The following is a 27,646-nucleotide window of genomic DNA, read 5'->3' on the forward strand; positions in this document are numbered from 1 at the left end:
ATGTAAGAAAACGTGCTCTTTTCCCTGCTTGTATGCTGAATAATTAAGGAATACATCCATTATAATCGTTTATGAAGTTTAGAGTGCCAATCCTTTATTTGCCATATAATATATATCCATATCTCTCTCTCTCTCTCTCTCTCTCGCTCTCTCTCTATATAGATATAGATATAGATATATAGATATAGATAGATAGAGATATATATATATACACTCTCTCTCTCTCTCTCTATATCTATATCTATATCTATGTCTATATATATATATATATATATATATATATATATATATATATATATGTGTATATATGTATATATCTATATATATATATATATATATATATATATATCTATAGATATATATATATATATATAGATATAGATATATATATATATATAGATAGATAGATAGATAGATATATATCTAGCTATATATCTAGCTATCTATATATATATTATAGAATGTCATTTATAATATCCACTATCTGGTAGGAGTTTCACTACCAATCATGTGCCACCATTAGCGAGTGTCAGCTACCACTCGCCGGGGTTGTAGATAAGTCTGGTCCTAACCTTTTTAATGGCTTTGATGCCATATTCAGTAGTGACCATGATATCAAAGAGATTTGCAAGAAGGGGCACTCACTTTGCCCCCATCTGCGCCCAAATAGCCACCTTAGCTTTATTATGAGCCCCCGTCAGGCATATAATACTCTGTAGTACAGAAACATCGTGTTTGAGATCAAATACTTTAGTGGTTAAGTCCCCCCAATATTAGGTACCTATACTATAAAAACATTTTATTTACGCCAAACCATAATTAAGCACTGTAAAAAAAAATAATTAAAAGCAATTCTGCTATCGTTTTATTCACAGTCTCCAAAAAATAGAACTGAAAGTATTTACTCAAAAGTGGACCATATGGTAAAATTTATAGAAATAAAAAACACTTACTCAAAGAAACAAACCGTTATAAAGCTACATAGATGGAAAACTTAAAATGTTACGGCTCTCTGAAAATGGCTAAAGCAGGAGAAGGGGTTAAATCCGCGCTGCCATGAAAATCAAATCAAATCTTTATTTTTATATAGCGCTAACACATTCCGCAGCGCTTTACATACATCAGGAACAATGTCCCCATCGGGGCTCACAATCTAGAGTCCCTATCTGTATGTCTTTGGAGTGTGGGAGGAAACCCACGCAAACACGGGGAGAACATACAAACTCCTTGCAGATGGAGTCCTTGGTGGGATTTGAACCCAGGACCCCAGCGCTGCGTGACTGCACTGCTAACCACTGAGCCACTGTGCTGCCTAGTCCAATATTTTTTTTCTTTACACACAACAGATACATTTCTGTGACAATCCATTCCATTCATCCAATGCCATGTATAGTAAAGAAGGATCCAGGAACGATAAGTATTGTGATTTTTTTTTTTTTTTTTTTTCCAAACCTTTTTTATTGATTTTCAATTATATAAAACCGTTACAAAATAATTATGATTACAAAATGGGTTCATTCAACTGACAAGTTATGACATAGAAAAGAGTAATATTCCAGCTTGGGAGTCCCTAAAGTTCTTCAGTTGAAAATTATGCATAGCAAATTAGAGCAAAAGATTCTACCTAAAACACTTGTAACACAAAACCTTAAAACCCTTTGTCATTCTTTAGTATTTTGAGTGCCAATGTCGTATCTTAAGTCTACCTTAACGTCTCATCTCCCCCTCCCTCCTGGGTCTCCACTAGGTGAACCTCAATATCCCCAAGCTATCCTGGATTTCATTCAGAAGGTACCACTCGGTTTGCATGAAAGGTGTCACCAAAGCATTTATTTCTCCCCGCGTGAAATGGATTTCTATAAAGTTTGTCCACCTCCCAAAAAAATTGTCTGTCTTCTTGTCCTTATCCCTTTCCGCCTCTAGTTTCTCCAATCTCAGAAGGTTGTGTAAGTCGTCGATAACCTCCTTTGTAGATGGAGTCTCCCTACGTATCCAATGTCTTAAGATGCACCGTTTAGCTATCATGGCTAGGTCATGAATGATTGCAAATGTCCTTTTGTCCTGGATATTTGGCCCCCCTCTAACTCCTCCTTCAAAGACATGAAAAATCCACACCATTACCTCTAATTTACAAAATATTCCCCATGTTGATTGGGCCAAAATTCTGACTTGATTCCAGAACTTTTGAATTACCTTACATTCCCATAACCCATGTAACATGTCTGTTTTCTCTTTTTGACATTTGGGACACCGCGCCTCTCTTCCCGGAATGTTATGGGCCACAATGGCCCTATGTAATATCCTAAACTGAGTGTCTCTCCATCCCTCGTTGATGACGTGCTTTCGCATTTGAACCCATCCTTTCAATATGCTTCCTGTCACTTCTTGTCCTTTCAGTTGTTTTCCCCACGCTGTAAGGGTGCGACTATCCTCCCGAGATATGAGCACTCCCCTAAATGTTCGATAAATTTGGGAGACATTTACATTCGTTGCATCACATTCCAGGAGCTCATCAATCAGGCTTTTGTTCAATTCTCTTCCAACCTCTCCAAGATCCCCAATCACTCCATGCTTTAATTGCTCGTACTGAATGATATGAAAGTTATTGAGGTCGTATTTGTCGAGTACTTCTCGACCTGTCATCCACCTTCTCTCTTCCACATTCATAACATCCTTCATTCTCTGGATACCCTTCTCTTTCCAACTAATAAATAGCTTGTTATCTCGCCCCTGGGGGAAGCTTGGGGCTGCCCAGGGATTTAAATATTTAGACACCTTCCACGCAAGTCCCAACTTCCTTCTTACCAGTTTCCAGGTCAACATGGTATCCCGAAATATCATTGAATTTTTTATATGGCCTTCAACCCCAGACAATGAGGAGTGGAGAATAGACGTCAGATCCCATGGTGCTGCGTATTTATTTTCCAAACCATAATCTGAGTGTCTACTTGTTCCTCTTAGCCAATCAATCACATGTCTCATAATGCACACGAGGTTGTAACCCCTAACATCTGGGAAACTGAGTCCTCCCTCCTCCACTGACTTCATCAGCGTACGTAGCTTTATTCTAGGTTTCTTCCCCCTCCATATAAAATCTGCATACGCTGAGTTGAGTCTGTTGACTTCTTTCAGTTTCAACAATAGCGGAATCGTCTGGAAGGGATACAACAACCTAGGAAAGCTCATCATTTTTACTAGGTGGCATCTTGCCAGAAGTGGTAAGGGCAGACCCCTCCACCCCCTTAGTTGGGTTATGATTTTTTTAATAAGCGGGTCATAGTTCAATTTATAAATTGCTTCCACCGATCTTCCTATATGCACTCCCAAGTACTTGATTGATGTCTGTGCTATAGGTATCCCACATAGACAACCATCTCTCAAGCTTCTACCTGTTATCCCTTGAGATCCCCTTAAAAACAAGATCTCACACTTTTTTTTGTTTAACTTAAAGCCTGAAAGTGAACCAAATTTTTCAATCATGGCAAGAGTCTGTGGCAAATCCGCGTTAGGATCCCCCATATATAATATCACATCATCAGCAAAAAGTGCTGTTTTTATTTCTGTTCCTCTTATCCTAATCCCATTGAAACTGTTTTGTCCTTGTAGTACTCTTGATAGTGGCTCGATTGCCAAACTAAATAACAGGGGTGATAACGGGCAACCCTGTCTCGTCCCTCATCAGGGGGAACACATCCGACAGGAAGCCTGGGGTATGGACCCTAGTTCCCGAATTGGCGTATAAGCCCCTGATGTAGAGTCTCATTCTGCCTTCAATCCCTGTGGCCTCCATCACCTTGTCCAGCCATCTCCAATTGACATTGTCGAATGCTTTCTCAGCATCGAGTGTGACTAGAGCAGGTCTTGCCCCTCCCTCCGTGCGCCCCAATCTAACCGCGTCTACCACTAGGATCGTCTTTCTAATGTTAGTTACTGCATTTCTCCCTTTGATAAACCCTACCTGTTGGTCTGATATTATCCTGGGTAAAATAATGGCCAGTCTGTCAGCCATGATTTTAGACATTAGTTTCAGATCTTGATTGATGAGCGATATGGGTCTGTAACTGGAGGGGTCATCCAGATCTTTGGTTCCCTTAGGGAGTAATTTGATATACGCTATGTTGGCATTTCTAGGAATTTCTGCTCCTCCCAGGATTGCGTTAAAAACTGCAGTTAGATCCGGTGAGATCTGCTCCTTCAATACCTTATAAAATTCGCTATTAAAACCGTCGGGTCCTGGTGCCTTATTGACGTTGAGCTTCCTGATTGCTCTCGTCACCTCCTCCACTGTTATGTCTTCATTTAAGGCTCCCCTGTCTTCCTCTGTCAAGCTAGGCATTTGGGCTTGTCTTAACCATTCTTCCTCATTAGGTGTGTGATTATTTCCTGTCCCGTATAACTTTCTATAGTAGTCCCCCAGCAACTTGTTGATAACCTTAGGGTCTGTGGTTACCTCTCCCTCCTTTGTTTTCAGTTTAGAGATCACCGTTACTTTTCTACTACCTCTTGCCAGATTTGCCAGCATCCTTCCCGCCTTATTACCGAATCTATGAAGATCGGCTTCCTTGTGTGACCAGTATAATTGTTCCTTTTTTTTGGCCCACTCATCAAAGCCTCTCTTTGCCTCCAACCATTTGTCTTTTAGCGTGCTAGACCTATCTGCCAAGTACTTTGAATACGCTATCCGCACTACCTCGCTGTGATAGTTGTAATTCTCGTTGGTCTTCCTTTTAATCATTGCCGCATACCCCACCAAGCGTCCCCGCAGGACCGCTTTTGCCGTTTCCCAGTATAGCACTGGGGTCACCCTGTGTTCCTTGTTATCCTCTGCGAATTCCTCCCACCACTCTTTTAGTATCTTATGAAAATTATCTTGTCTGAGGAGGAACGACGGGAATCGCCAGATAATGTCTGACCCTCTCCTAAACTTTTCTCTGATGTCCACTCTCACCGGGCTATGGTCAGAGATCACCATGTTTTCAATCATACACTTTTGTACTCCATTCACAAGATCCCGAGACATCCATATCTGATCTATGCGTGACCAGCTATCATGCGGATGGGAGAAGTGTGTGAACTCTCTGTCGTGCAGATGAGTTAGTCTCCATATATCTTTCAGACCTACATCCTCCAATGTTACGTCCCTGTTGACTGAACTCCTGTCCCCTGCACTAATCTCCCCCTCCTTCCTCCCTCTGTCTTCAGCCGAGTCTGGAACTGTGTTGAAGTCTCCCGCCACTATGATGTTGGGCTCCTCATCAGATAATATGATGGTCTTTATATTATCATGGAACGCGATCTGTTGCGAGTTCGGTCCATACACATTATAGATACTGAGTCTGCCAGCTGGGCTAATAATTAAGTGCTGCCACCTCCCCTGATCATCCTCCTCATGTGTCACTACTTCATGACTTAGTTGCTTATTTATTAAAATCATGGTGCCCGCTTTCCTGCCTTGCGCTGCTGCCCCATAGACTGAGCCCACCCAGTGTTTCTTCATGCGGAAAAAGTCCTCCCTCCCCAAGTGTGTTTCTTGCAGTAGGGCAATATCTGTTTTTAACCGCTTCAGGTGTCTTAGTATCATCGCCCTTTTGTTGGGTGATCTCAAGCCTTTAACGTTCCATGTTGTTAATTGTACCATGATTGCCTAAATGACCTGGTCTTGCCATGTCCACCCCTTAGAGCCCCACCCTTGGGGGAAACGAGACGACCTATCCTACGTTCACGCATAATTCCATTAGAATGACATTCCCTTCCTCCCTTTTGTGAATGTAACATAGAACAGCATAGCAAAAACAAAAAACATATAACAATAGAACATGTCTTCCCTGTCAAAGACTTTCCGGCGCTTACCGCCATGTTGGTGACTTCCCCTTTTCCTAGCCAAAACATTGAGCTCCCTGGTCCCCCCCCCATAAAGTATATATTCTAATCTTTCCCCCGAACAACATGAAACATCCTTGAGCATTATACCAGACTTAGTACAATATGTCACAAACATTAGATATGCCAGAACCTTACTAATAGCCAAGCATCCGATTTAGTCCTGATATTGAGGGACCCTCACTCCGAGTAAATCAGATCCGCTGGGCCTGTATCCGACGGTTATTCAGTGCTAGTCCCCGTGGCCTGTCCTGGGGCTGTGCCGCTGAGCTGGACTCCGACACCTGTCACCTCTGACCTCCTCTGATGTTCGCCCCTTGGATTGTCCTGCATCTCTCCCCGGGCCTGTAGGGGATCCTCTTCCACCGGTGTCTCCTCCACTAGGTCCTCTCTCTTGTCTTTCCATCCGACTCTTATCTTGTTCTGACATGAGGATGTTTTCAGCTTCCTTATAGTCTTTATAATATGCAAATGAGCCATTGGGATTTCTAACTTTCAATATAGCTGGGTACAGCAACTGGCATTTTATCTTTTTGTTGTACAAAAATGTACAGATTTTACTGAACTCCTTTCTCCTTTTGGAGACATCTGCAGAATAGTCCCCAAAGATTAGCAGTCTATTGCCTTGGTATTGTAGTGGTCGCTTCCGATCTCTGAAAGCCTTCAGAATTTCCTCTTTGTGTTTATAATCGAGGTACTTGACTATAACCTGTCTGGCTCTTGGTGAAAATTTATTTGAATTTTGCCCTTCAGCTTTATTTGCCTCCTTTTGCCTCAGTGGACCCACTCTGTGGGCCCTTTCCACCCTAAATTTCGCCTTTATGCCTAGGGCCTGTGGTAGCTCCAGCTCACAGATGTTATCCAACTGCCCCATTGATACCGATTCTGGCAGTCCCACTATGCGTAAGTTGTTGCGTCTCGATCTGTTTTCTAGATCTTCCGCCTTGTCCCTCAGGTAGTCATTGGACTTCATTAAGGTTGCTATTTGCTCTTGCATGGTCAGTATTGCTTCCTCTGACTCGGATATTCTCTGCTCTGTTTCTATCAATCTGGTTGCCTGATCATTTATTTCCTTTTGCATAGCCGCTAATGATGTCTGTATAGCGGTTTCAATAGCTGTTTTGATTTCTTTGGACAGATGGGATGCCACTTCATCTGCCAGTTTTTTATAATCTACATTAAATTCTTGTGGTTGCTTGTGTTGTCCTGCAGGTGGTGCTGTCTTTCTAGTTCTCCTCACCTGCACTGATCCTCTGCCTCCTTCTAGCTGCTTGTAATTTTGTGACACTACTGTGCCTGGGTGCTTCTTGCAGCGTTTATTAGGGGTAATAAAACCAGTACTTATCTTTTGTTGAGATTGTCCCGATCCATTTCCCCTGTGCTGCGGCTCCATATTCTCTCCCAGCCCTCCTGTTCCTTCATTGCTGCTCTCCTCCTCCCTTCTTTCTTCTTCCTCCATGTCCCCCTCCTCCTCCCATTGCTGACCGTCCTCTTCTGTCCCCTGCTGACACTTCTCTCCAGTTTCACTTTCCTCTGTTTCCCCACTCACTACCTCGTCCTCCTCTCTCTGTCTCCGGCACAGCTTAGCTGCATCTCCTGCCCGTGTTTCTGGCTCCTCCTCCATCATGCTCTCCGACACCATGCTGTTTTCCTCCACTCCACTCCGGCCCACAGCGTCGCCGCTCTTACAGGTTCCCTCTCCACCTCCAGCACTGCGCAGCAGGTACCGTTCCATTGCCGCGCTCTTCCGGTTCCCTGCTTCCTCACTTTCACCGTGGTCACTCGTTCGGGGGGGCTTCTATCTGACGCTTTCTCCGGGGGGTAGCAGGAGCTTCCCTTCTACACCACCACCTCAGCCAGGACCGGAACCGGAAGTCAGTATTGTGATTTTTAATGTGCTATGCGTTTCGGAGTCTTGCGCCTTCTTCAGGACTAAATCATTAATGTACCTCAGTGATTTTGTCCTGAAGAAGGAGCAAGACTCCAAAACGCATAGAACAATAAAATCACAATACTGGTCGTTCCTGGATTTTTCTTTACTAAACATGGCAGCGCAAATTTAACCCCTTCTTCTCTTGTTCAATCCATTTTGAGTTTACACAGTGTCTGTATATCTTTCATAGTAGTTGTGACTTGCACAACTACCCCAGATGAGCAGTTCCCTCTACTTTCTATCCCATTCCACCAGGATAAGACCCTATTTTGCGCCTTTTTGTATCTCCAGCATCTACTACAGCTCTCTGAAAGGCAGGGATGAGAAAAAAAAAAAAACCTCCAAAAAATTAAAGTGGTGTCTTTTCAGCAATTGTGAAAAAATATATATTTTTTTATTTTGCCAGGTTTCAGCGTGGACTGGTGGGCTCTTGGGGTCTTGATGTTTGAAATGATGGCCGGAAGATCTCCATTTGATATAATTACTGACAATCCAGACATGAACACCGAAGATTATCTTTTCCAAGGTCTGTATAGGCTAAAAAATAAAATTTAAAATTCTTTTTTTTTTTTTAATTTAAATAAATCAGTAGAATCTAAGTAGTCGTATTGATTGTGTGCATAATTGTTTCTGTCCATTCCATACAAATATGAGTGCCGTCTGATTTTTGCAGACTCACACAATGGAGCAGATGGAAAAATTGTGTTCTCAATCATCTCCTCCGTGTGCTCCAGTTCTCTCGTGTGGAAGAATTGGATCGCTCTAAAGCGGGCTTTACACGCTACAACAAATCTAACGATGTGTCGGCGGGGTCACGTCGTAAGTGACGCACACCTGGCATCGTTAGTGGTGTTGTAGTGTGTAAAACCTACGTGCGATTGAACGTAAAACCGTTCATCGCATACACGTCGTTCATTTCCTTAAAATTGCACGTCTTGTTGTTCAATGTTTCCGAGGTACCACACATCGCAGTGTGTGACACCCCGGGAACGATGAACAGATCTTACCTGTGTCCTGCGGCTCCCGCCGGCAATGTGGAAGGAAGGAGGGGGGCGGGATGTTTACGTCCCGCTCATCTCCGCCCCTCCGCTTCTATTGGCCGGCTGCCGCGTGACGTCGCTGTGACGCCGAACGTCCCTCCCACTCCAGGAAGTGGTCATTCGCCGCCCACATCGAGGTCGTATGGAAGGTAAGTACGTGTGACTGGAAAGAATCGTTTGTGCGACACGGTCAACAAATTGAACGTACCGCACATACGATGGGGGCGAGTACGATCGCATACGATATCATATGTGATATCATAAGGTGTAAAGCAGCCTTAAGTGATCGGAATTTGATCGGAGTGTCATAAGCATAATCAACCAGATTCTTTCGGATCAGAGAATCTACGTTCTTATGATCCTAGCCATAGAGAAATCATCATTGGCATCTCTGCATGACTGGTAAATCTGCTCACTTTTTCTAAGGCTATTGATATCTTTGGCACGGGGACAGTCCGCCTATTATATAGAAAGATGCACTTAAGGACAAAGCTGGGTCAGAAATGCGTCGGAAAGATTTTATAATTTCTTATGGAATTGTCCTTGGTTTTGGGAGCTTTTTGTATAATTGATTTTCCTTACGGAGACTCTCGTTCTCCAGTCTCTTTGAGAGTTCAGAAACCGCCTCATTCTCCAAAAATTTGTATCCTGTTATACAGTAAGGCCTAGGACACACGGCGAGAAAAATCGCATTCCACTCGGACCAATATTACTTTGAGGCAGCTACCATGAGCAATTATTTTCTCAGCCCTAATGGGACCGAGAAAACAGTTGCAGCATGCTGCGACTGTAATGCAATCCTGTTTCACTCGCACCCATTCAAGTCTATGGGGCGAGAGAAACATCGCACTGCACTTACATTACACCGGAGTAATGTGAGTGTAGGGCGAGAATGGCAATAGCCGGCAACTGAGGAGAGAGGGAGAGAAATCCCTCCCTCTCCTCCACAGCGCCAGCCCGCCCCTCCTCAGCTGTGGTTTGATCGCACGATTGGACCACAGTCTCATGATCCTCGCATGGCACTCTACTCCCGATGTGCTGCGAGCATGAGCCAAGTTCATGCGAGGACCTGCACTAATCCCCGTGTGGCCTCGGCCTAAGTAGAAGACCAGAAAGGAGGGGTACACAGCTGCAGTATTACACCCATGGTGTCTGTATGTGAGGAGCTAAAGTGGCTCAGTGTTGAGCAAATTTGTAGCATCATACTCCAAGGAGCCTACCCCACTTAGGAGGACTTTTGTATAAGGTGTGTATACGTATACCCCCAGCAGTAGGGTTGACTAGTTATGCTCTCTAATGAGGAGTACTCCTTAGGCTAGTTTCACACATCCGGCTTTTGCTGGATTCGGTGCTCTCCAGTACAGTGTATAAAGTTCAATGGCAGCGCAACAAGCTCCGGTCACATGCTGTCATGTGACTGGAGCATGTGACCCGGAAGTTGCCGCTCTGCCATTGTACTGTATACACTGTACGGGCGTGCGCCAAACCCGGCATACCGGCAAAAAAACGGATGTGTGAAACTAGCCTTAGGCTGTTCTTCGGTTTTATTCTGAAAAGAGCAAGGGTGAAATACTAACGATTATTCCTTTATGTGACCAGTTATCCTAGAGAAGCCTATAAGGATTCCAAGGTTCCTGTCTGTGAAAGCGTCTCATGTCCTAAAAGGATTTTTAAATAAGGTAAGAGGAGTAAACTCCTTCATTGCACTGGTATATGTGATCAGTAACACGTTTATCTGCCCTAACCCCGAGACCACCCATCAGATATCTCAATTATAGGTTTCTTACTTTTCGCACAATTATCCTTAAAACTGGATATCACCAAATAGGACATTACCATGACTTTTTTTTTTTCCTCTCATGTTCGCGCATGTTTCCATCAGAATGTGAATCTGTCCTGATACAAACTCTGAAAGATTCTTTTGGGTTATCTATCATCTGATGAGGACAGACTGGATACCGTGTTTTCTCAAAAGATAATCAGAAAGAGTCTTATATTAGTTTTCCCTCCGGAAGAAGCGCTAGGACTTATTTTCAGGGGAGGTCTTATATTTTCCCATGAACAATAATCCACATTTATTCAAATCTAATCCCGTCATCACATTCTGGAACATCAACATTTTGTGTTACTCCTATTAGTGGATCAGATGCACATTTTCTTATCTGAGCTGCTATTCTCGTGGTGCAGAACCCGTCCTATAGTGGTGGGTACAGACCATATTTACAAAGGGTTAAATTACCTTCTTAAATGTATTAGTCTCTATGTACTGCTAAGTTTACCCCCAAAACAAAGCAGACACCTCAGACCCCAAACAATTAGGGTTGGTAAGTGAATGGGCTCTCACATACAAATCTGTGTGACTGTCTAGTCCCCCTGCGTTCTACAGTGGTTTGGCTCCCCCTAATGACTGGAAGCTGTATTACTTGTGTGGAATGATACTGGTACCTGATCTGTTTGTGAGAGCTGCAGTGCAATTGAGCTTGAACAGCGAGGGACCTGACAGGCGCAGATCGCTGTGTGAGAGCCCATCCCCCATTGGCACTTGCCAACTGTTATTATACGAGTGCAATATTTTTTGAGAGGTGGGGGAGAAGGTGTTTTCATTCAATCTTTCCTGGATTTATGTCATATCTTCAGAAGTGCAGTTAGTTTCACACTTCTTTGTTCCTGATCATCTTCTTGGGGTGTCTGTTCTCTTTGAAAGGGTCCTTCTTTAACCTTTTAGCTGCTTCAACACTTCCGTATGGATCCGTGACCAGGACTTATTTTTGGAATACGGCTTATTTATGAGGACACAGGGTAGATACTTCGCCCCTCAGAGCATAGGTGCTCTAAGTTTCTCTACTTCTAGCATACCGTAGCTATCCTATATGGATGACAATTGAGCGATAAATGACTTCTATATAATAAATTTTTGTGCAATGACCGATTCAGGTAAAGTTTGGCTTACATCGGATCGTCCTTTTTGCTGGGGTTGCCAATAGCGGCTCTAAGATGAGCCAACCCCTTTTAGGGCGTAGAAAAATGAATCCCGCACATTCTAGCTGTACTCTTAAAATAAAAATAAGATGCACTAAAGTCTGTGTCTTGGACTTTTGGTGTGTAATGATATTTTCTCAAAGCTAGAACATGGTATATCAAATTCGGAACTGGAGGAAAAACAGGTTTTGCGCTGCGCTTGAAGACCACGAACATCAGTGTCGAACAAACAATTCTTTTTATTTCATTCCTACGCGTTTCGGAGACCCCAACTGCCTCCTTCTTCAGGGAAAGGAACCAGGTTCCTGTTTTTCCTCCAGTTCCGAATTTGATGTTCCACTTGTACAACAGGGCTGCTGCTGGACCGCTTAGGCACTCACTTATGCCATTAAAGGAGTTGTGACTGGCACAACCCGACCAGGCGAGTGCACTACTTCTTTCACCCAGTAAATCGGCTAAGACCCTATTGCGCCTTTTCTCTCCTGATTATAGAACATGGTATAGAACATTAAACATTTAACAAGATAGTGAATTTTTGGTAATCATTACTGGGAAGTGGAGCACCCGTTGGCTTTTTAATAAACATGACTGCTTTCTTCCATAAAGAGCGCCCCCTGTGTCCATGTCTGGGATTACAGCACAGATCGTTATCAAGATCCTTTCTCTGGGTACAACGCAGATGTTTGGTTTCTAATATCACACAACCCGTTTAAAGGGTCTCTCCTGCAGACCTGTTTCCTTAAGACACTAGTTCTGCTCCACCTCCCCAGCGTATTGGGGCACAAGGATCGATACTTTTTCCTTCAATCCTTCTGTAGATTGCACTTAATTCAATTCTTGCAGTGATGGGCACAAACCATTATTTTGACATTAAAATAATGTTACCCTGTTTTTGTTTTTTTTTATTTTATCAATGGTCTTCTATCTGTGTCATACATTCCTTTTTCCTTGTAGGATCCCAAAGACAGACTTGGATGCCAGCTTCAGACAGGATTCACTGATATTAAGTCGCATACGTTTTTCCGCAGCATAGACTGGGATATGGTAAGCCAAAAATGTCATCATCCAGTAAAGTAAATAGTGGAATTGAATTTTTTCTTTCATGAATATCCCTTCACACACAGGGTTTCTGATTGTGGCGTGTTTATTTTTTGGGTGGATTATTTTGTGTTTATTGAAATTATATATCTAATATACAAAGCTGAGTGTATGTGTGTATGTATGTATATATGTATGTATGTGTGTGTGTATGTCCGCTAAAGGAATCCGCACCGTCGCATTTACAATCACGATATTTTGCACAGACGCCACATGTGACTCAGGGAACATCATAGACTAGGTCTTGTTGGGAAAATTTAACCCCGCGCTTTACAGTTAGTCTCCAAAAAAACCTGCCTCCATTAAAGTCAATGGGGCTGCAAGCTATTAATAGCAGCTGTGAGTGGTTGCAAGACATTATTATTATTATTATTATTATTATTATTATTTATTATTATTATAGCGCCATTTAGTCCATGGTGCTTTACAAGTGAAAGAGGGTATACGTACAACAATCGTTAATAATACAATACAGACTGGTATAGGAGGAGAGAGGACCCTGCCCGCTAGGGCTCAGTCTACAGGGAAAGGGTTATAGTACAATAGGTGACGACAGAGCTGGTTGCGCAGTGGTTTACTGGACTGAGGGTTAAGACATTCATAGTATAAGAAGCTTATGTGTGAGGTAATATGATGTTGGTGGAGAGAGACAGACAGACATAGGCACAGACAGAGTAAGAGGCAGACAGGGAAAGAGACAGACAGAGCGACAGGGAAAGAGACAGAGAGAGAATTGGAAGTATTTATCTGTAATGTCTGTGTTGGAAAAAAAAATTCTAATAAAAATATGTACGTGACAGAGAGAGACAGACAAATAGACAGAGGCAGACAGACAGAGACAGAGAGAGACACAGACGGTCAGAGACAGGCGGACGGGGAAGGGCGGACGGGGATGGAAGGGTAGAGTTACTATCCCGGGCAACGCTCGGGTACTACAGATATATATATATATATATATATATATATATATATATATATATATATATATATATATATATATATATATATATATATATATATATATATATATATATATATATATATAGTACCCGAGCGTTGCCCGGGATAGTAACTCTACCCTTCCGTCCCCGTCCGCCTGTCTCTGACCGTCTGTGTCTCTCTCTATATATATATATATATATATATATATATATATATATATATATATATATATATATATATATATATATATATATATATATATATATATATATATATATATATTATATTATAGCAACCAGCTCTGTCCCCACCTATTGTACCATCACCCATTCCCTGTAGACTGTGAGCCCTCGCGGGCAGGGTCCTCTCTCCTCCTATACCAGTCTGTTTTGTACTGTTAATGATTGTTGTACGTATACCCTCTTTCACTTGTAAAGTGCATATATATATATATATTATTTTATGTATATGTAATATAAATTAGGAAGATACCCTAAGGATAGGCAGTCAGTGAAATAGTTCTAAAGAGCTCCTTCACGATTATACGTAGATCCTAAGAATGTAATTCTTTCTATATCCAGTAGATGGCAGCAGTGACCTGTTTATTAAAATCATTTCCTCTAGTGTTGATAGGATGTTACTTTCTAATTTGGAAAACAGCCAAGGTTGTTGCTCTACATCTTGTCCTTGAAATATATTCAGAATAATATTTTTTTATGTTTTTATTTTTCACACTTTTCCTTTTTTTTCTCTTTCCATTTTAGGCACTAATAAAGTTAGTAATAGATTATTTTTGGCCCTGTATGGATGATTGCTCAGTATTAGCCAAGAAGAGACACCTTGCTCTGTGCAGACAGATCTGTCTGCAGATGGGGGTCTGTCATTAGCCAATACTGAAGTCATATCCTAAAGTTGGTTATAGATATAATTATTTTTTGAGTAGCCTCCTATATATCTCACCACTCCACAGTGTGGGGTAAGGGCCCCCCATACACAGATATGGGTTCGGATGATGGCCTAATGTGTATAGAAGCCCCCATAAGATGATTGAAGGATCCGGTGTGTCTGATTGTCTGGGAAGAGCAGGATCTGGCGTGTCTGATTGTCCGATAGCAGAAGGATCTGGCGTGTCTGATTGTCCGATAGCAGAAGGATCTGGCATGTCTGATTGTCCGATAGCAGAAGAATCTGGCGTGTCTGATTGTCCGATAGCAGAAGGATCTGGCATGTCTGATTGTCCGATAGCAGAAGGATCTGGCGTGTCTGATTGTCCGATAGCAGAAGGATCTGGCGTGTCTGATTGTCCGATAGCAGAAGGATCTGGCGTGTCTGATTGTCCGATAGCAGAAGGATCTGGCATGTCTGATTGTCCGATAGCAGAAGGATCTGGCATGTCTGTCGGATTGCAGAAGGATCTGGCGTGTCTGATTGTCGGATTGCAGAAGGATCTGGCGTGTCTGATTGTCGGATTGCAGAAGGATCTGGCGTGTCTGTCGGTGAAGAGAAAGATACGGCATGTCTGATGTTTGTTGAGAAAGGGAAGGATCCAGCCTGTCTGATGATTGTCAGGGAAGAGAAGTATCCGGCGTATCTGATAATTATTTGGGAAGAGAAGGTTATTCAGTGTGTCTGTTGATTGTAGTGGAAGAGAAGGATCCAGCCTGTCTGATGGTTGTTGGGGAAGAGAAGAGTACGGCGTGTCTGATTGTCGGGGAAGAGAAGGATCTGGCGTGTCTGATGATTGTCGGGTAATAGTCGGATCCAGCGTGTCTGATGATTGTCCGAGAAGAGAAAGATCCAGCGTGTCTGATGATTGTCAGGGAAGAGAAGGGTCTGGCATGTCTGATGATTGTCGGATACCAGAAGGATCTGGCGTGTCTGATGATTGTCGGATAACAGAAGGGTCTGGCATGTCTGATGATTGTCGGATACCAGAAGGATCTGGTGTGTCTGATGATTGTCGGATAACAGAAGGATCTGGCGTGTCTGATGATTGTCGGATAACAGAAGGATCTGGTGTGTCTGATGATTGTCGGATACCAGAAGGATCTGGCGTGTCTGATGATTGTCGGATACCAGAAGGATCTGGCGTGTCTGATGATTGTCGGATAACAGAAGGATCTGGTGTGTCTGATGATTGTCGGATAACAGAAGGATCTGGTGTGTCTGATGATTGTCGGATAACAGAAGGATCTGGTGTGTCTGATTGTCGGATAACAGAAGGATCTGGTGTGTCTGATGATTGTCGGATAACAGAAGGATCTGGCGTGTCTGATGATTGTCGGATAACAGAAGGATCTGGTGTGTCTGATGATTGTCGGATACCAGAAGGATCTGGCGTGTCTGATGATTGTCGGATACCAGAAGGATCTGGCGTGTCTGATGATTGTCGGATAACAGAAGGATCTGGTGTGTCTGATGATTGTCGGATAACAGAAGGATCTGGTGTGTCTGATGATTGTCGGATAACAGAAGGATCTGGCGTGTCTGATGATTGTTGGAGAAGAGAAGGATCTGGTGTGTCTGATTGTTGGAGAAGAGAAGGATCCAGCCTGTCTGATTTATTGTCGGGCAAGAGAAGGATCCGGCATGTCTGATTTTTCGACTGCCTCTCCTTATGTTCTCTGATAAGCTGCCACCAGAGATGCCCTTGTGTGTAAGAGAGTAGGGTGAGAGAAGATGGCTCTGTCATCTAAAACAATTGTGTTGCTTTGGAGGGTAGAGATGGGATGCAATACAAAAGCGAGATGCATTTCAGCAGCAAACTGCAGCCAACAGAAGTCAGGACAGAGGTCTGTGAGAATCCGAGAAGACCTCACCTGTGAGGCCGTAATTCCGCTCCCTCTGGTTACGTCGGATCAGTGCTGTGCTCACTTGCATGGTCTGTGTATCTGATCACTGTATCATGCAGTTATAATATCAAGGCGATGAAACATTATTACAAATAGCCAAATATATCACACAGCCTCCCTCATGTAATGTAGTGGTGTGATTGTCATTATTTTGTATTATTGGTCACTATATTGTATATCCGTCCCCATGCTATGAGCTCTTCTGCTTTTCTAATGCTATATATTGGTATAATACATGCATCATTAACCTTACATGCTTATTTGTAGATTAGTGTTTGTGACAAGATCATTGTTGTTGAGGCTCACGCAGGAGGAAAATTCATACAAATCTCTCCTTACAGATAATAATAATAATTTATTCATTTATATAGCGGAATTAATTCCACAGCGCTTTACATACATTGGAAACACTGTCCCCATTGGGGCTCACAATCTAAATTCCCCATCAGTATGTCTTTTGGAGTGTGGGAGGAAATCGGAGAACCCGGAGGAAACCCACGCAAACACGGGGAGATCATACAAACTCCTTACAGATCATGTACCATTCACCACCAGTCTTTTAGGATAAAACGTAGGGGGCCTGTTCAGGAAAGAAGATTCCCTCTTTTACAGAAATAATGTGTCAGCAAAGTGGAGGATGAGCTTGCAGTGATGCATTGCCTCTATCGTGTAAGTTAGGGTATATTTAGTGCCGGTCCCTGGGGTACAGTGAGCCACATACGGCCAGGGCTGCTTTATTTTGCAGTAACACTCTGCCATCTAGTGGCCACAAGCAGAATAGCGAACCACTTAGCTTTTCCATCTCCGTGGTTCATTACTGTAGTATGGGAATGTGTTCAGCTGACTTCCTCGCTGAGACTTAATTGGGGGGAAAACAAGTAAAATCAGGCGTCTGTCACAAATTTGTTTCCATTGTATGCATCGTTAAGATTTGGTCCCAATCAGTAAGTTAGAGGGGTGCTAGTACTGGTTCCTCCTATTGTCACTGATCAGATTTTCTCGGTCTGGTGAAGCCATATGTTTGGCACCAGCGCTGTTCAATGGAAAATGCTGACATAAAGAATATGAACATTGCCTAATGGACCCCATTGACTTCAATGGGGCCCTGCATTTTGATTTCTGCAGAAACTAGTGGAATTTTACTAATCTCCAGGACTGGTCTTATTTTTAGTTATTGAGGTCCGTCCAGTGGATGTACCAGAGGCTGGTGTTATTTTTGCATACCTGGCTGAGCTTCCAGGTTATGTCTCACACTTTTACTGCTTTCCTGTTATGCTCGGGTTGTACAAGGGTTATTAACCCTGTAACGTATGCAGTTATCAACCCTCCTCGCCGCCCTTATTTTTCCTTTTCGTATGGTCCTCTGTACCTTGGCAGCAGATGAGTGAACTGTATGGTTAATATCCCCTGTGCTAAAGGTCACTTCTTTCCTGTAAACTGACATGTACTGGGATTTCTGCAAGGAAACAGACATCTCATTACACATCTATTTGTTCTGCTGCTGCTATTTATTTGTATGAGCAAGGATGCCCCGCTAGACTGAGATCATTTCCACCGCAGCGCCTGGCTGCAGCCACAGATGAAAGGCACAAATGTTGTCTGATCACAGCTAAAAAGCTCCCCCACAACACGGAGACCCGGAGTAGTCTCCCCCAGCGCGCTCTCGTGGTGCAGGGGCTTCAGCTTTTATTTTGCTCCATAACAGGCTTATTTAAATCTCTGGAAATGTGTAGAGAGGATAAGCCCGGGAGTGGTTTCTTTCTGAAGTTTTTCCCTTCTATATTATTTTTTTTTTTTTTTTTTCAGCCAGTGTCAGTCTATTAAAATTCTGCTTGCATTGATGAATCGCTCTGTGGTTAGCGCCCGTGATGGGGGAGAGGGTAACCACGGTCAGCGCCCAGCAGCTCGGGATGTATGGGAAAACTTCTCCCAGATTTACCTTCAAACACATGGATTGTGCTTCACTGTTAATGACGGACTGAATAATCTGGGTGTGCCGGCACACAGGGGGCACATTGTCATTCTGGGGGTCTGTCAGCCCAGTGAAGAGTTTTGCTTACTGATAATTAAGCTCTTTAATCCAGGAAAGCCTTATAATATAATATATATTTAATTGTAAGGGCTAAAAATAATAGAGGCTGCGGCGATTAACTTTATCAATATTCTTGAATTGGCGCTCAAGTGCAACCTATATTCTTGTAGAGACCCTGTTATCATCTCTTCGAACATTGTGTTGGCTCATTCCTCCTTGAAATGTCTGCATAAGCAGCTGGGTATTGCTATTCCTTTTCTGTCATCAGGAGATATGGCTTACCCTGTTCAACCAATGCTGACAATACCAGAATGTGTAGCAACATGACATATTAAGAAAAGGGAATGACAACACCCAGATCATACATTTTTTTTCACTGAGTTGTATCCTAACAAACCCTTTCAGCTCTCACGTCGCAATGTTGTCAGATCTAATCTTTCCACCACACTGACTGCCGTGAGATGAGATCAGGAAGTATTTGTAATGATGCATAACTGAGCACTACTGTATTTCTACACAGTAGAAATCCCGTGCCCACTGTGCTTTTTTTTTCCACAGCAAACACTGACCTGCGGTGCGTCTTTCCGGACCACAGCATGTCAATTATTTGCTGCAGATTCGCATGCGCCTGAGCCCTGATTGTGGGTACGAGCAGCTACAGTCTCCTGTGGAGGAGACTCGCGGACCTGCAGGTCAGGACCCGCTGCATCCAAAACGCAGCGAGTCCTGATCGTGGGCACATACCCTAATAGTTAACCATGCAACTGTGAAACTTTTTTTTTTTTTTTTTTTTAAATGTTTTTCTAAAATGTTTTTGTTTTTTTTCCTTTTTACCCAAAAATGACCTAGTTAATAACATTATTTGTAGACCAAAAGAGTTCTATTATAAAATATGTAAATAGGCCACAAATGCTAAAAGACTAGTCATGAAGTGGTTAATATTACCAGCCATTTACCCTCCTTCACTGCTTTGTGTTATCAGGCACCAGATAAGATCTGGATACATTTTATCTTCTATTAAGATTCATGTAGATGCTGCATTTGTTTTTCTCCCCTTCAGTAGATTAGATCTGTGTCACAAGCAGTGACTAGAGGATGGGGGTACAAAGAGAACCTGTAGTGACAAGGTCATCTATAATGCCATTATGCCTGACACCAGGAGAGAAATATATCATCTGACACCTTGACATTAAGGGTTGTAGTATCCAGTATTAAAAGAACATTATATTCTACAGCCCTAACCGACTGTAGTTGTAACAGGACCTTGTACCAGAAAGCAACAAGGCAAATAATGGCCAGAAAGCGGTGGATGGATTGATATAGTGAGAGCTGATAAATCACTCGTTGTATTTGTGGGGCCTCATCCAGAAAATGTCTGGTTAAGCACAGGCGAGCAAGTACAAATACAAATTCCCTTTACATTACATGACCAATTACATGATTAATTAGCTATTTCCCCTGCTCATTATATGTAATGTAAAAAAACATTAAAGGGTTTTTTCACTACTAGGACAACCCCCTTCTGATTCCACTTGTGTCCCCCTTTTAAAATTTAAGAACCTGCACTCACCTCCCATGCCGGCATGGTTCCAGCGATGCCAGTAATCGCGGTTTGGGGCTCATGTGACGTCACACGAGCCCCCACGTCCAATCTGCTCTTCTTTCTCGCTCAACACCTTCGGACCAAATCAACAGGAAGTTATTGGCGGCCCGGCGCTCACTTCCTGTTGATTAACTCATTTGGTCCGAAGGCGGGGGGAGAGAGAAACTAGAGCTGATTGGACGTGGGGCTCATGTGACGTCACATGAGCCCCAAACCGTGATTACTGGCTGCGCTGGAACCACGCCGGCTTGGAAGGAGAGTGCAGGGTCTTTAATTATAACTGGGGGAAATAAATGGAATCAGAAGGGATTGTCCTAGTAGTGGACAAGCCCTTTAAAAACAGTCTAAGCTGATTCATATTCCTTCTTTATTGGACTTTTTATAGTGTCACCACTATTTATTATAGATAAGCAGCCCCTTTTAATGGTTATTGCCTATTGCCGGTATACGGAATGTGAGGAAACATTGTGGGACATTTTCATCAAACAATGTCAGTTTTTTATCTGAACAGCATTGATTAAAATGCATCAAACGTATTAAAGGGAATCCGTCATTAGATTTATGCTATTTCATCTGAGAGTAGCATAATATAGAGACAGAGACCCTGATTCCAGCGATGTGTCACTTACTGGGGCTAGTTGAGGACCATTTGTCTAATGCCATGTAGTCCTTTCCCACTTTGTGTACATTGCATAGGTATAAAGTTGCCAGTCAGTGGTTTACAGGGCCCATCACTGAGAAAACTGGGAGATCTGCAGCAAATAAAAGTGATTTTATCAAAACTACAGCAAGTAGCTCAGTGACATTGCTTGACTACTACAGCCAAACACTTGGCTTAGTGGTCTGGTACCAGTTGAGCCCAGTGATTGACTGCAGTGGTACATGATGTTGGTGTGCTGTCACCACTGAAGCCATATCTACCAAGACTGGAGGCTACAGCTGGTAGCCAATGGGTGTGAAGTAGTGGGGTGGGTGGAGTACAACTTTTTATTTTTTCTGAAAGATAATTAAAACCTCTACAAAACCACTACAAAACCTCTACAAAAAACAAATCTAGTCTAAAGGCTACTTTACACACTGCGATATCGGTCCCGATATCGCTAGTGTGGGTACCCGCCCCCATCTGTTGCGCGACACGGGCAAATCGCTGCCCGTGTCGCACAACAGCCGTCACACATACATACCTGTCCGGCGACGTCGCTGTGACGGGCGAACCGCCTCCTTTCTAAGGGGGCGGTCCGTGCGGCGTCACAGCGACGTCACTGAACCGCCGCCCAATAGCAGCAGAGGGGCGGAGCTGAGCGGGACGTAACATCCCGCCCACCTCCTTCCTTCCGCATAGCGGTCGGGAGGCAGGTAAGGGGAGCTTCCTCGTTACTGCGGCGTCAAACGCAGCGATGTGTGCTGCCGCAGGAACGAGGAACAACCTCGTTACTGCTGCAGTAACGAGATTTGAGAATGGACCCCCATGTCGCCGATTAGCGATTTTGCACGTTTTTGCAACGATGCAAAATCGCTTATCGCTGTCACACGCAACGGCATCGCTAATGCGGCCGGATGTGCGTCACGAATTCCGTGACCCCAACGACTCCGCATTAGCGATGTCGCAGCGTGTAAAGCCCGCTAAGTCTACATATCCTCCGCGTCTTCTAGTCGTCTGTGATGCTACATTCTGCTTCACTAGTGGCTGCTCTAAGTAATTAGAGATATTTGAATATTAATTTTGATGTTTTCCAGAGCAGTTTGTCCATTCAGCTCCAACCATTTATAAGCTAAATTGGTAGGAAATGGTTGCGAGTTAAAATTGTTCATTGCCTATTTCCTCAATAAAAGGCCAACGTGCAGATGGCCAATAGCTTGTGTGCATTCTAGCATGTGCTCTAGTTTAACTGTTTCTTGTAAGCAATAATTGTGCGAACATTTGATAGTCATGTGCCATACCACCCTACACCATTCTGGGTGAGTCCTAACCTCCATACACCTGTTTTGATTATTGTTTTCAAGACATTGACTTGTAAACAGATTTTTGGGTGTGTTTTGTTGCCATTAATTCAATTTTAAAGTACTGTATTTTTTGGATCATAGGGCGCACTTTTCCTCCCAAAAATTGAGAGGAAAATGAGGGGTGCACCTTAAAATCCAAATGTAGCTTACCAGGAGGTGAAGAATGGGCGCTGTGCTGGCTGCTGTGCGGTCTGCGATGGGGGCTGTGCGGTCTGCGGTGGGGGCTGTGCAGTCTGCGGTGGGGGCTGTGCGGTCTGCGGTGGGGGCTGTGCGGTCTGCGGTGGGGGCTGTGCGGTCTGCGGTGGGGGCTGTGCGGTCTGCGGTGGGGGCTGTGCGGTCTGCGGTGGGGGCTGTGCGGTCTGCGGTGTGGGCTGTGCGGTCTGCGGTGGGGGCTGTGCGGTCTGCGGTGGGGGCTGTGCGGTCTGCGGTGGGGGCTGTGCGGTCTGCGGTGGGGGCTGTGCGGTCTGCGGTGGGGGCTGTGCGGTCTGCGGTGGGGGCTGTGCGGTCTGCGGTGGGGGCTGTGCGGTCTGCGGTGGGGGCTGTGCAGGCAGCTGGCTGTGTGGCGGGTGTCCCAGAGGCTCTGGCTTCAAATAATGGCTCCCAGAGTCTGCTCATGCGTAGATAGATCTTTCTGCTCAAGATCTCATCTGCACACGCGCCACCTCCGGGCACCATTTCTTTGTTCCAGATGCTCTGTTGGCGATGCAGGCTTCACTCACTGCACCACTCTGCTCCACACACCCCACCGCTGCCAGCACAGATCTTACCGCAGCATCACCCTACTCCAGCGCCGTCCCTGCCTCCTGTGAACCCCGCTCCACCACCCCTCCGATAAGACACCACCAGAGTAAAACGTACCCCCCTTTTTATTTATTTTTTCTAACCTTTTCATCTCTAAATTTTGAGTGCGTCTTAGAATCCGGTGCATCTTATAAAACGAAAAATAAGACAATACAGAATGAAGCAATAATGAATATTTTTTTTTCTCCAAAAACCAGACACCTCAGACCGTCACTTAGACCTTCTCTTCATTTGTTGTAATGAAGTTTTGGCAGGTCGTTCAAATAAATGTATAAGCAAACTGTATTTTCATTATGGCTCCAAATACCTACTCATCAAATACACGTTTTCCCCATTTGTTACAATATGTGACCAACAATTAAAAAAAAAAAAAAAAAAATATGCTGAAGATTTGAAACTGCTTCAAATCAGCAAGGAAAAAAATCAGCGTGTGGATGAGACTTCAGGAATCTCATTCACTTTGCTGGTATTCGGAAATCCTTCAGCGTTTGTGATAAAACTTCACAGGGGGGAAAAAAGTGACAAAAACGCAGCAAATAACTAATGTTTGAGTGCTCTGCAGATTACACGAATCAGTCTGGACACTAGAATTGCTGCAAATCTGAAAACTAAGATGTTTAAAAATTAAGCATGTGTAACAAACTTTAAAAAACGTATGAGTGAAACATTTGTAGGGCAGATATTTATGTATAAATATTCATCATTCCTCTTCCCTCTGGGAGGTTTGACCCGCATTATAAAATTGACCTGGTGAGTAGGAAAACTGGGAGGTTAGCAATCAGCATAGCGCCTCTGGACCTGCGCACTGATTTGTTTTCTCATGATAGATTCCTTTTAATATCCTTCTACACATAAAACAGTTTAATGTTGTGATCTTTTGGTTGGGACAATTTTTTTTTTTAATATTTTAAATAGGACTATATACATCAAGGTCTTGAGGGAACAGAGTTACTACTATCTGTACAACCTCAGTAGGGGAAAACGCCTTAATATTGATTGAGGATGATGGGAATATCATTGCTATATAGTTTATACTTACATGATTAAGTTCAACCACATGGGTATTGTGAGAATATTAAAGAATGACAAAAAGAACATTAAATAAGCTCATTTAGTGAATATTAAAGTTGTGGAAGTTATTTTTCTTCCATGCCTACACTGGAGGACGTCAAGTTGGTGAATCTGACTACAACACTTAGTTTAGGCCACTGCAGGGTAATGTTACAAACCTCAGTTGTAGCCATTATTGAGAGACTCTTCATGGTGTTCCGTTGCATTATTTGTCTATAGAGCATATAGAATGGGGTTGTCTTGGTGTAAAGGGTCTAGTTTTAGGATTTTCTGTACCTATTAAAGAGGTGGTTCACTAGTTAGTTTTCATAGGCACATTGAGAGAAACCTTGTTTCTCAACATAATATCAAACACCTTGTGTTGCCAATAGTGCCTGTGAGCGGCGCTATTGTGCTTCGCTCATCCCCTTTGCCTGACCGCCGTGAACTTGGATGTCCGGTGATGTCATGTCCACTTCCTGTTGACCTGACATCACCGTGGCCGGCCCCAGTCATCCTGAGTCACTTGGGCTGTGGGCGGCGTTTCACCACTCATCACAGCCCAGCACCACTCCTGCTTGCGGCGCTCTACAGTGAAGGAGGGAGCAGGGAGATGCTGGGCTGTGACGAGCTGTGATACGCTGCCCACATCCCAGTCACTCAGGAAGACTGGGGCCGGCCGTGATTATGTCAGGTCAACTGGCAGTTGACCTGACATGACCGGGAATCAGAGATCACGGAACCCGAGGGTCACATGCTCACACACACTATTGGAAACGCAAGATATTTGAGAGAGACCTTGTTTCTCAAAATAATATCGATGTGCCTATGAATACTAACTAGTGAACCACCCCTTTAATGAACATACGCCATGCAATTTGATTCAAAAACCGTAAAGGAATGGTGGATTGTCTGCATCCATCTGAAGGGAAGCAGCATCTGGAGGAAAAGGGTTTATTAAGTCATCTCACCAGTATAGTGATGTTGATGACAACGATGTCTGAACAGTTTTATATTAAGTTTATGGTGCCCATTAAAGGCCACTTTACACACAGAGATAAATCTGCGGCAGATCTGTGGTTGCAGTGAAATTGTGGACAATCAGTGCCAGATTTGTGGCTGTGTACAAATGGAACAATATGTCCATGATTTCACTGCAACCACAGATCTGCCAAAGATTTATCTCTGTGTGTGACGGGGCCTTTAGAATATGACTTTGGTTTTGCCACATTGGGTCTTGTTTCTGAGATACTTTAATAGTTATTTAATTAATGCAACTTGATTGAAAAGAATTCAGAATTGCAAGAATATTATTTTTTGGCAACTAATTAAAATGTTACAAAAAATTCAAATATCTAAGTGACAATAAAATGTTAATGTATAATTTTAATACAATACTAATTAGTTATGAATGTCAGTGCTTCAAAAAAGTTTTTTCGTGAGACTTCCTTTTGTGCATGTCATCGGGACAATCCTGTTGGAGACGCCAAGAGAAGTCTGCCATCATGTGCATGTCCCATCTGCCTTGATATCTCTCCTCCGTCACCTTCATATCCTGGTGGAACCTTTCGCCTTGTTCATTGTTGAAGTCTCCAGAGTTATCTGGAAATCTGTTTAAATTGATATGGCGATAGAGCATCTTTATGCTCATATTAACTCCCAAATGTCTAAAGTTAGCGATCATATCTTGCACCAATTCTTCATAATTGTCTTCTCTGTGATTACCCAAGTACTTCACAACAGAGACAAAACTCTTCCAGGCTGAAGCCAGAGTGTCATTCATGTATGTAGTTAAATTGGAATCGTTCGGAGTTTACGATTGAGGACCATCAAAGATACCAGCTTTTAGTTTTTCTATGCTCGGTTGAAGGAATAATCTACAAATATACTTGAAGCAATTTCTCTAAAAATTGTTTCATTAATCCTGGCTTAAAATGAGGTGGTGGGAGAATGATTTTGTCCTTGTCCACCTGCGGCTTGTTGATATTTGAACTGCAAACAATCATTTCTTCCCTTGTCGGCCATGACACTTTTATCCTATGCTTGCTCTTTCTTGCTTTGCTATCCCAAAGGCACATTGAAGCATGGGTATTTTGAGTATCTATATTGCTGCCCATGCAAAAAGTAACCCATCTATAGATCAAAACAAATAGACCACAGACGTTCATGATAATGGATTTTCTGTAACAGGATTTTTACGTTTTCATGTTCTTCAAGTTTTGTTCAGTGAGCTATGGCAATTCTTTCTCTTCTTGTCCAATAAGCTTTCATTTTAACTTCCTCCTTTTATAAGATTTTGTTTAATATGTCTGGACGCAAAAAGTTCAGATGCTTGCTTGGACAGATTTAAGTCTCAAACCAGGTGATTGAGTCCTTTTTGGCTTAATGGTTGAGACCTCGAGGAGCTTCCCTCAAATTCACTTCAACGAATACCTGCCATACACTCCTATTCCTGCCTCTCTTCAGAGTCTGACAGTGGATGTTCTGGTCGTCTTGTAAACACTGGTATGGGAACGTCGCTGCTATGTGGAATACGTAGTCTTGCTGATTCCATATTAGGATAATCCCACCAAGATTTCTTGTACTGATTAAGGTATTTAATCTTTACCGTACAAAAATAATGTAAATAAGACTATTAACGACCATAATACTCATATGTACTGACTACACCCCAACAAAGGGATATTTGTAACAAGAGAACTGAGGCGTATGCGTAGTCTCAGTCAAAAAAGGACTAAAATATACAGAAATCACATAGCCACTTCTTGCAAAAAATTAGAAAAGTTTTATCTGAAAAATCAATTACAAGAAGAAAAACACCGCATATGAAATTCTCAATAGTGACCTGCAAGTGTACACAGGGAGTCCCTGAAGAAAAATAAGTGGGCAAAAAACAAGGGCAAGATCATTACTCCAACAATATACAGATATTGGTGTGACAAATTATCAAGAAATGACCCTATACATTTCTGCAGAGCAACATATGTGATGTATGTATCAAAGAATTCAATACATTTAAATTAATATTTATATGTAATGTGTATTACTCGCAGCTGAGTCAGTCATCATAGCTATAAGTCCCCACATATGTAACATTCCCAAGATGATACCCTTAAGCAAAAAGGCCACATTGAGAAATGATAAACTGACCCATAGTGGTTAATGCCCTGAAGAACGTGCCCCGACGCGCACGTTTCGTGGTCTTCCTCGGGGGGCTGTGATGTGTAGATGTTTCTCTTTTAAAGCTTCATGGGCATAGACTTTAAATTGCATGAGTGGCAATGCAGACTCCAATTACTGCATTCATTGCTTCCTGCTACAAGTGAAAACCAAATATACTGCACTATCTACAAAGGTTTCATTGCTGTAAGTATAGTTGAACCTAGGCCAGAATCTGCGTGGCGCCAGATGGCACCTTTTTGCCGTGTCTGC

At 43.0% G+C, this 27,646-nt stretch overlaps 1 protein-coding gene across 1 annotated transcript in view; it reads left to right on the plus strand.

Annotated features, from left to right (window-relative positions):
* Positions 1-27,646, plus strand: part of PRKCZ (protein kinase C zeta) — a 192,016-nt gene that overhangs the window by 155,358 nt on the left and 9,012 nt on the right. The window contains exons 15-17 of the mRNA XM_075328752.1: positions 8,220-8,339; positions 10,453-10,532; positions 12,787-12,876. Coding sequence (XP_075184867.1) covers positions 8,220-8,339; positions 10,453-10,532; positions 12,787-12,876 — 290 coding nt within the window. The remainder of the gene's footprint in view (positions 1-8,219; positions 8,340-10,452; positions 10,533-12,786; positions 12,877-27,646) is intronic.

Source organism: Anomaloglossus baeobatrachus, chromosome 11 (assembly GCF_048569485.1).
Source record: "Anomaloglossus baeobatrachus isolate aAnoBae1 chromosome 11, aAnoBae1.hap1, whole genome shotgun sequence".
NCBI classification, from domain to species: domain Eukaryota; kingdom Metazoa; phylum Chordata; class Amphibia; order Anura; family Aromobatidae; genus Anomaloglossus; species Anomaloglossus baeobatrachus.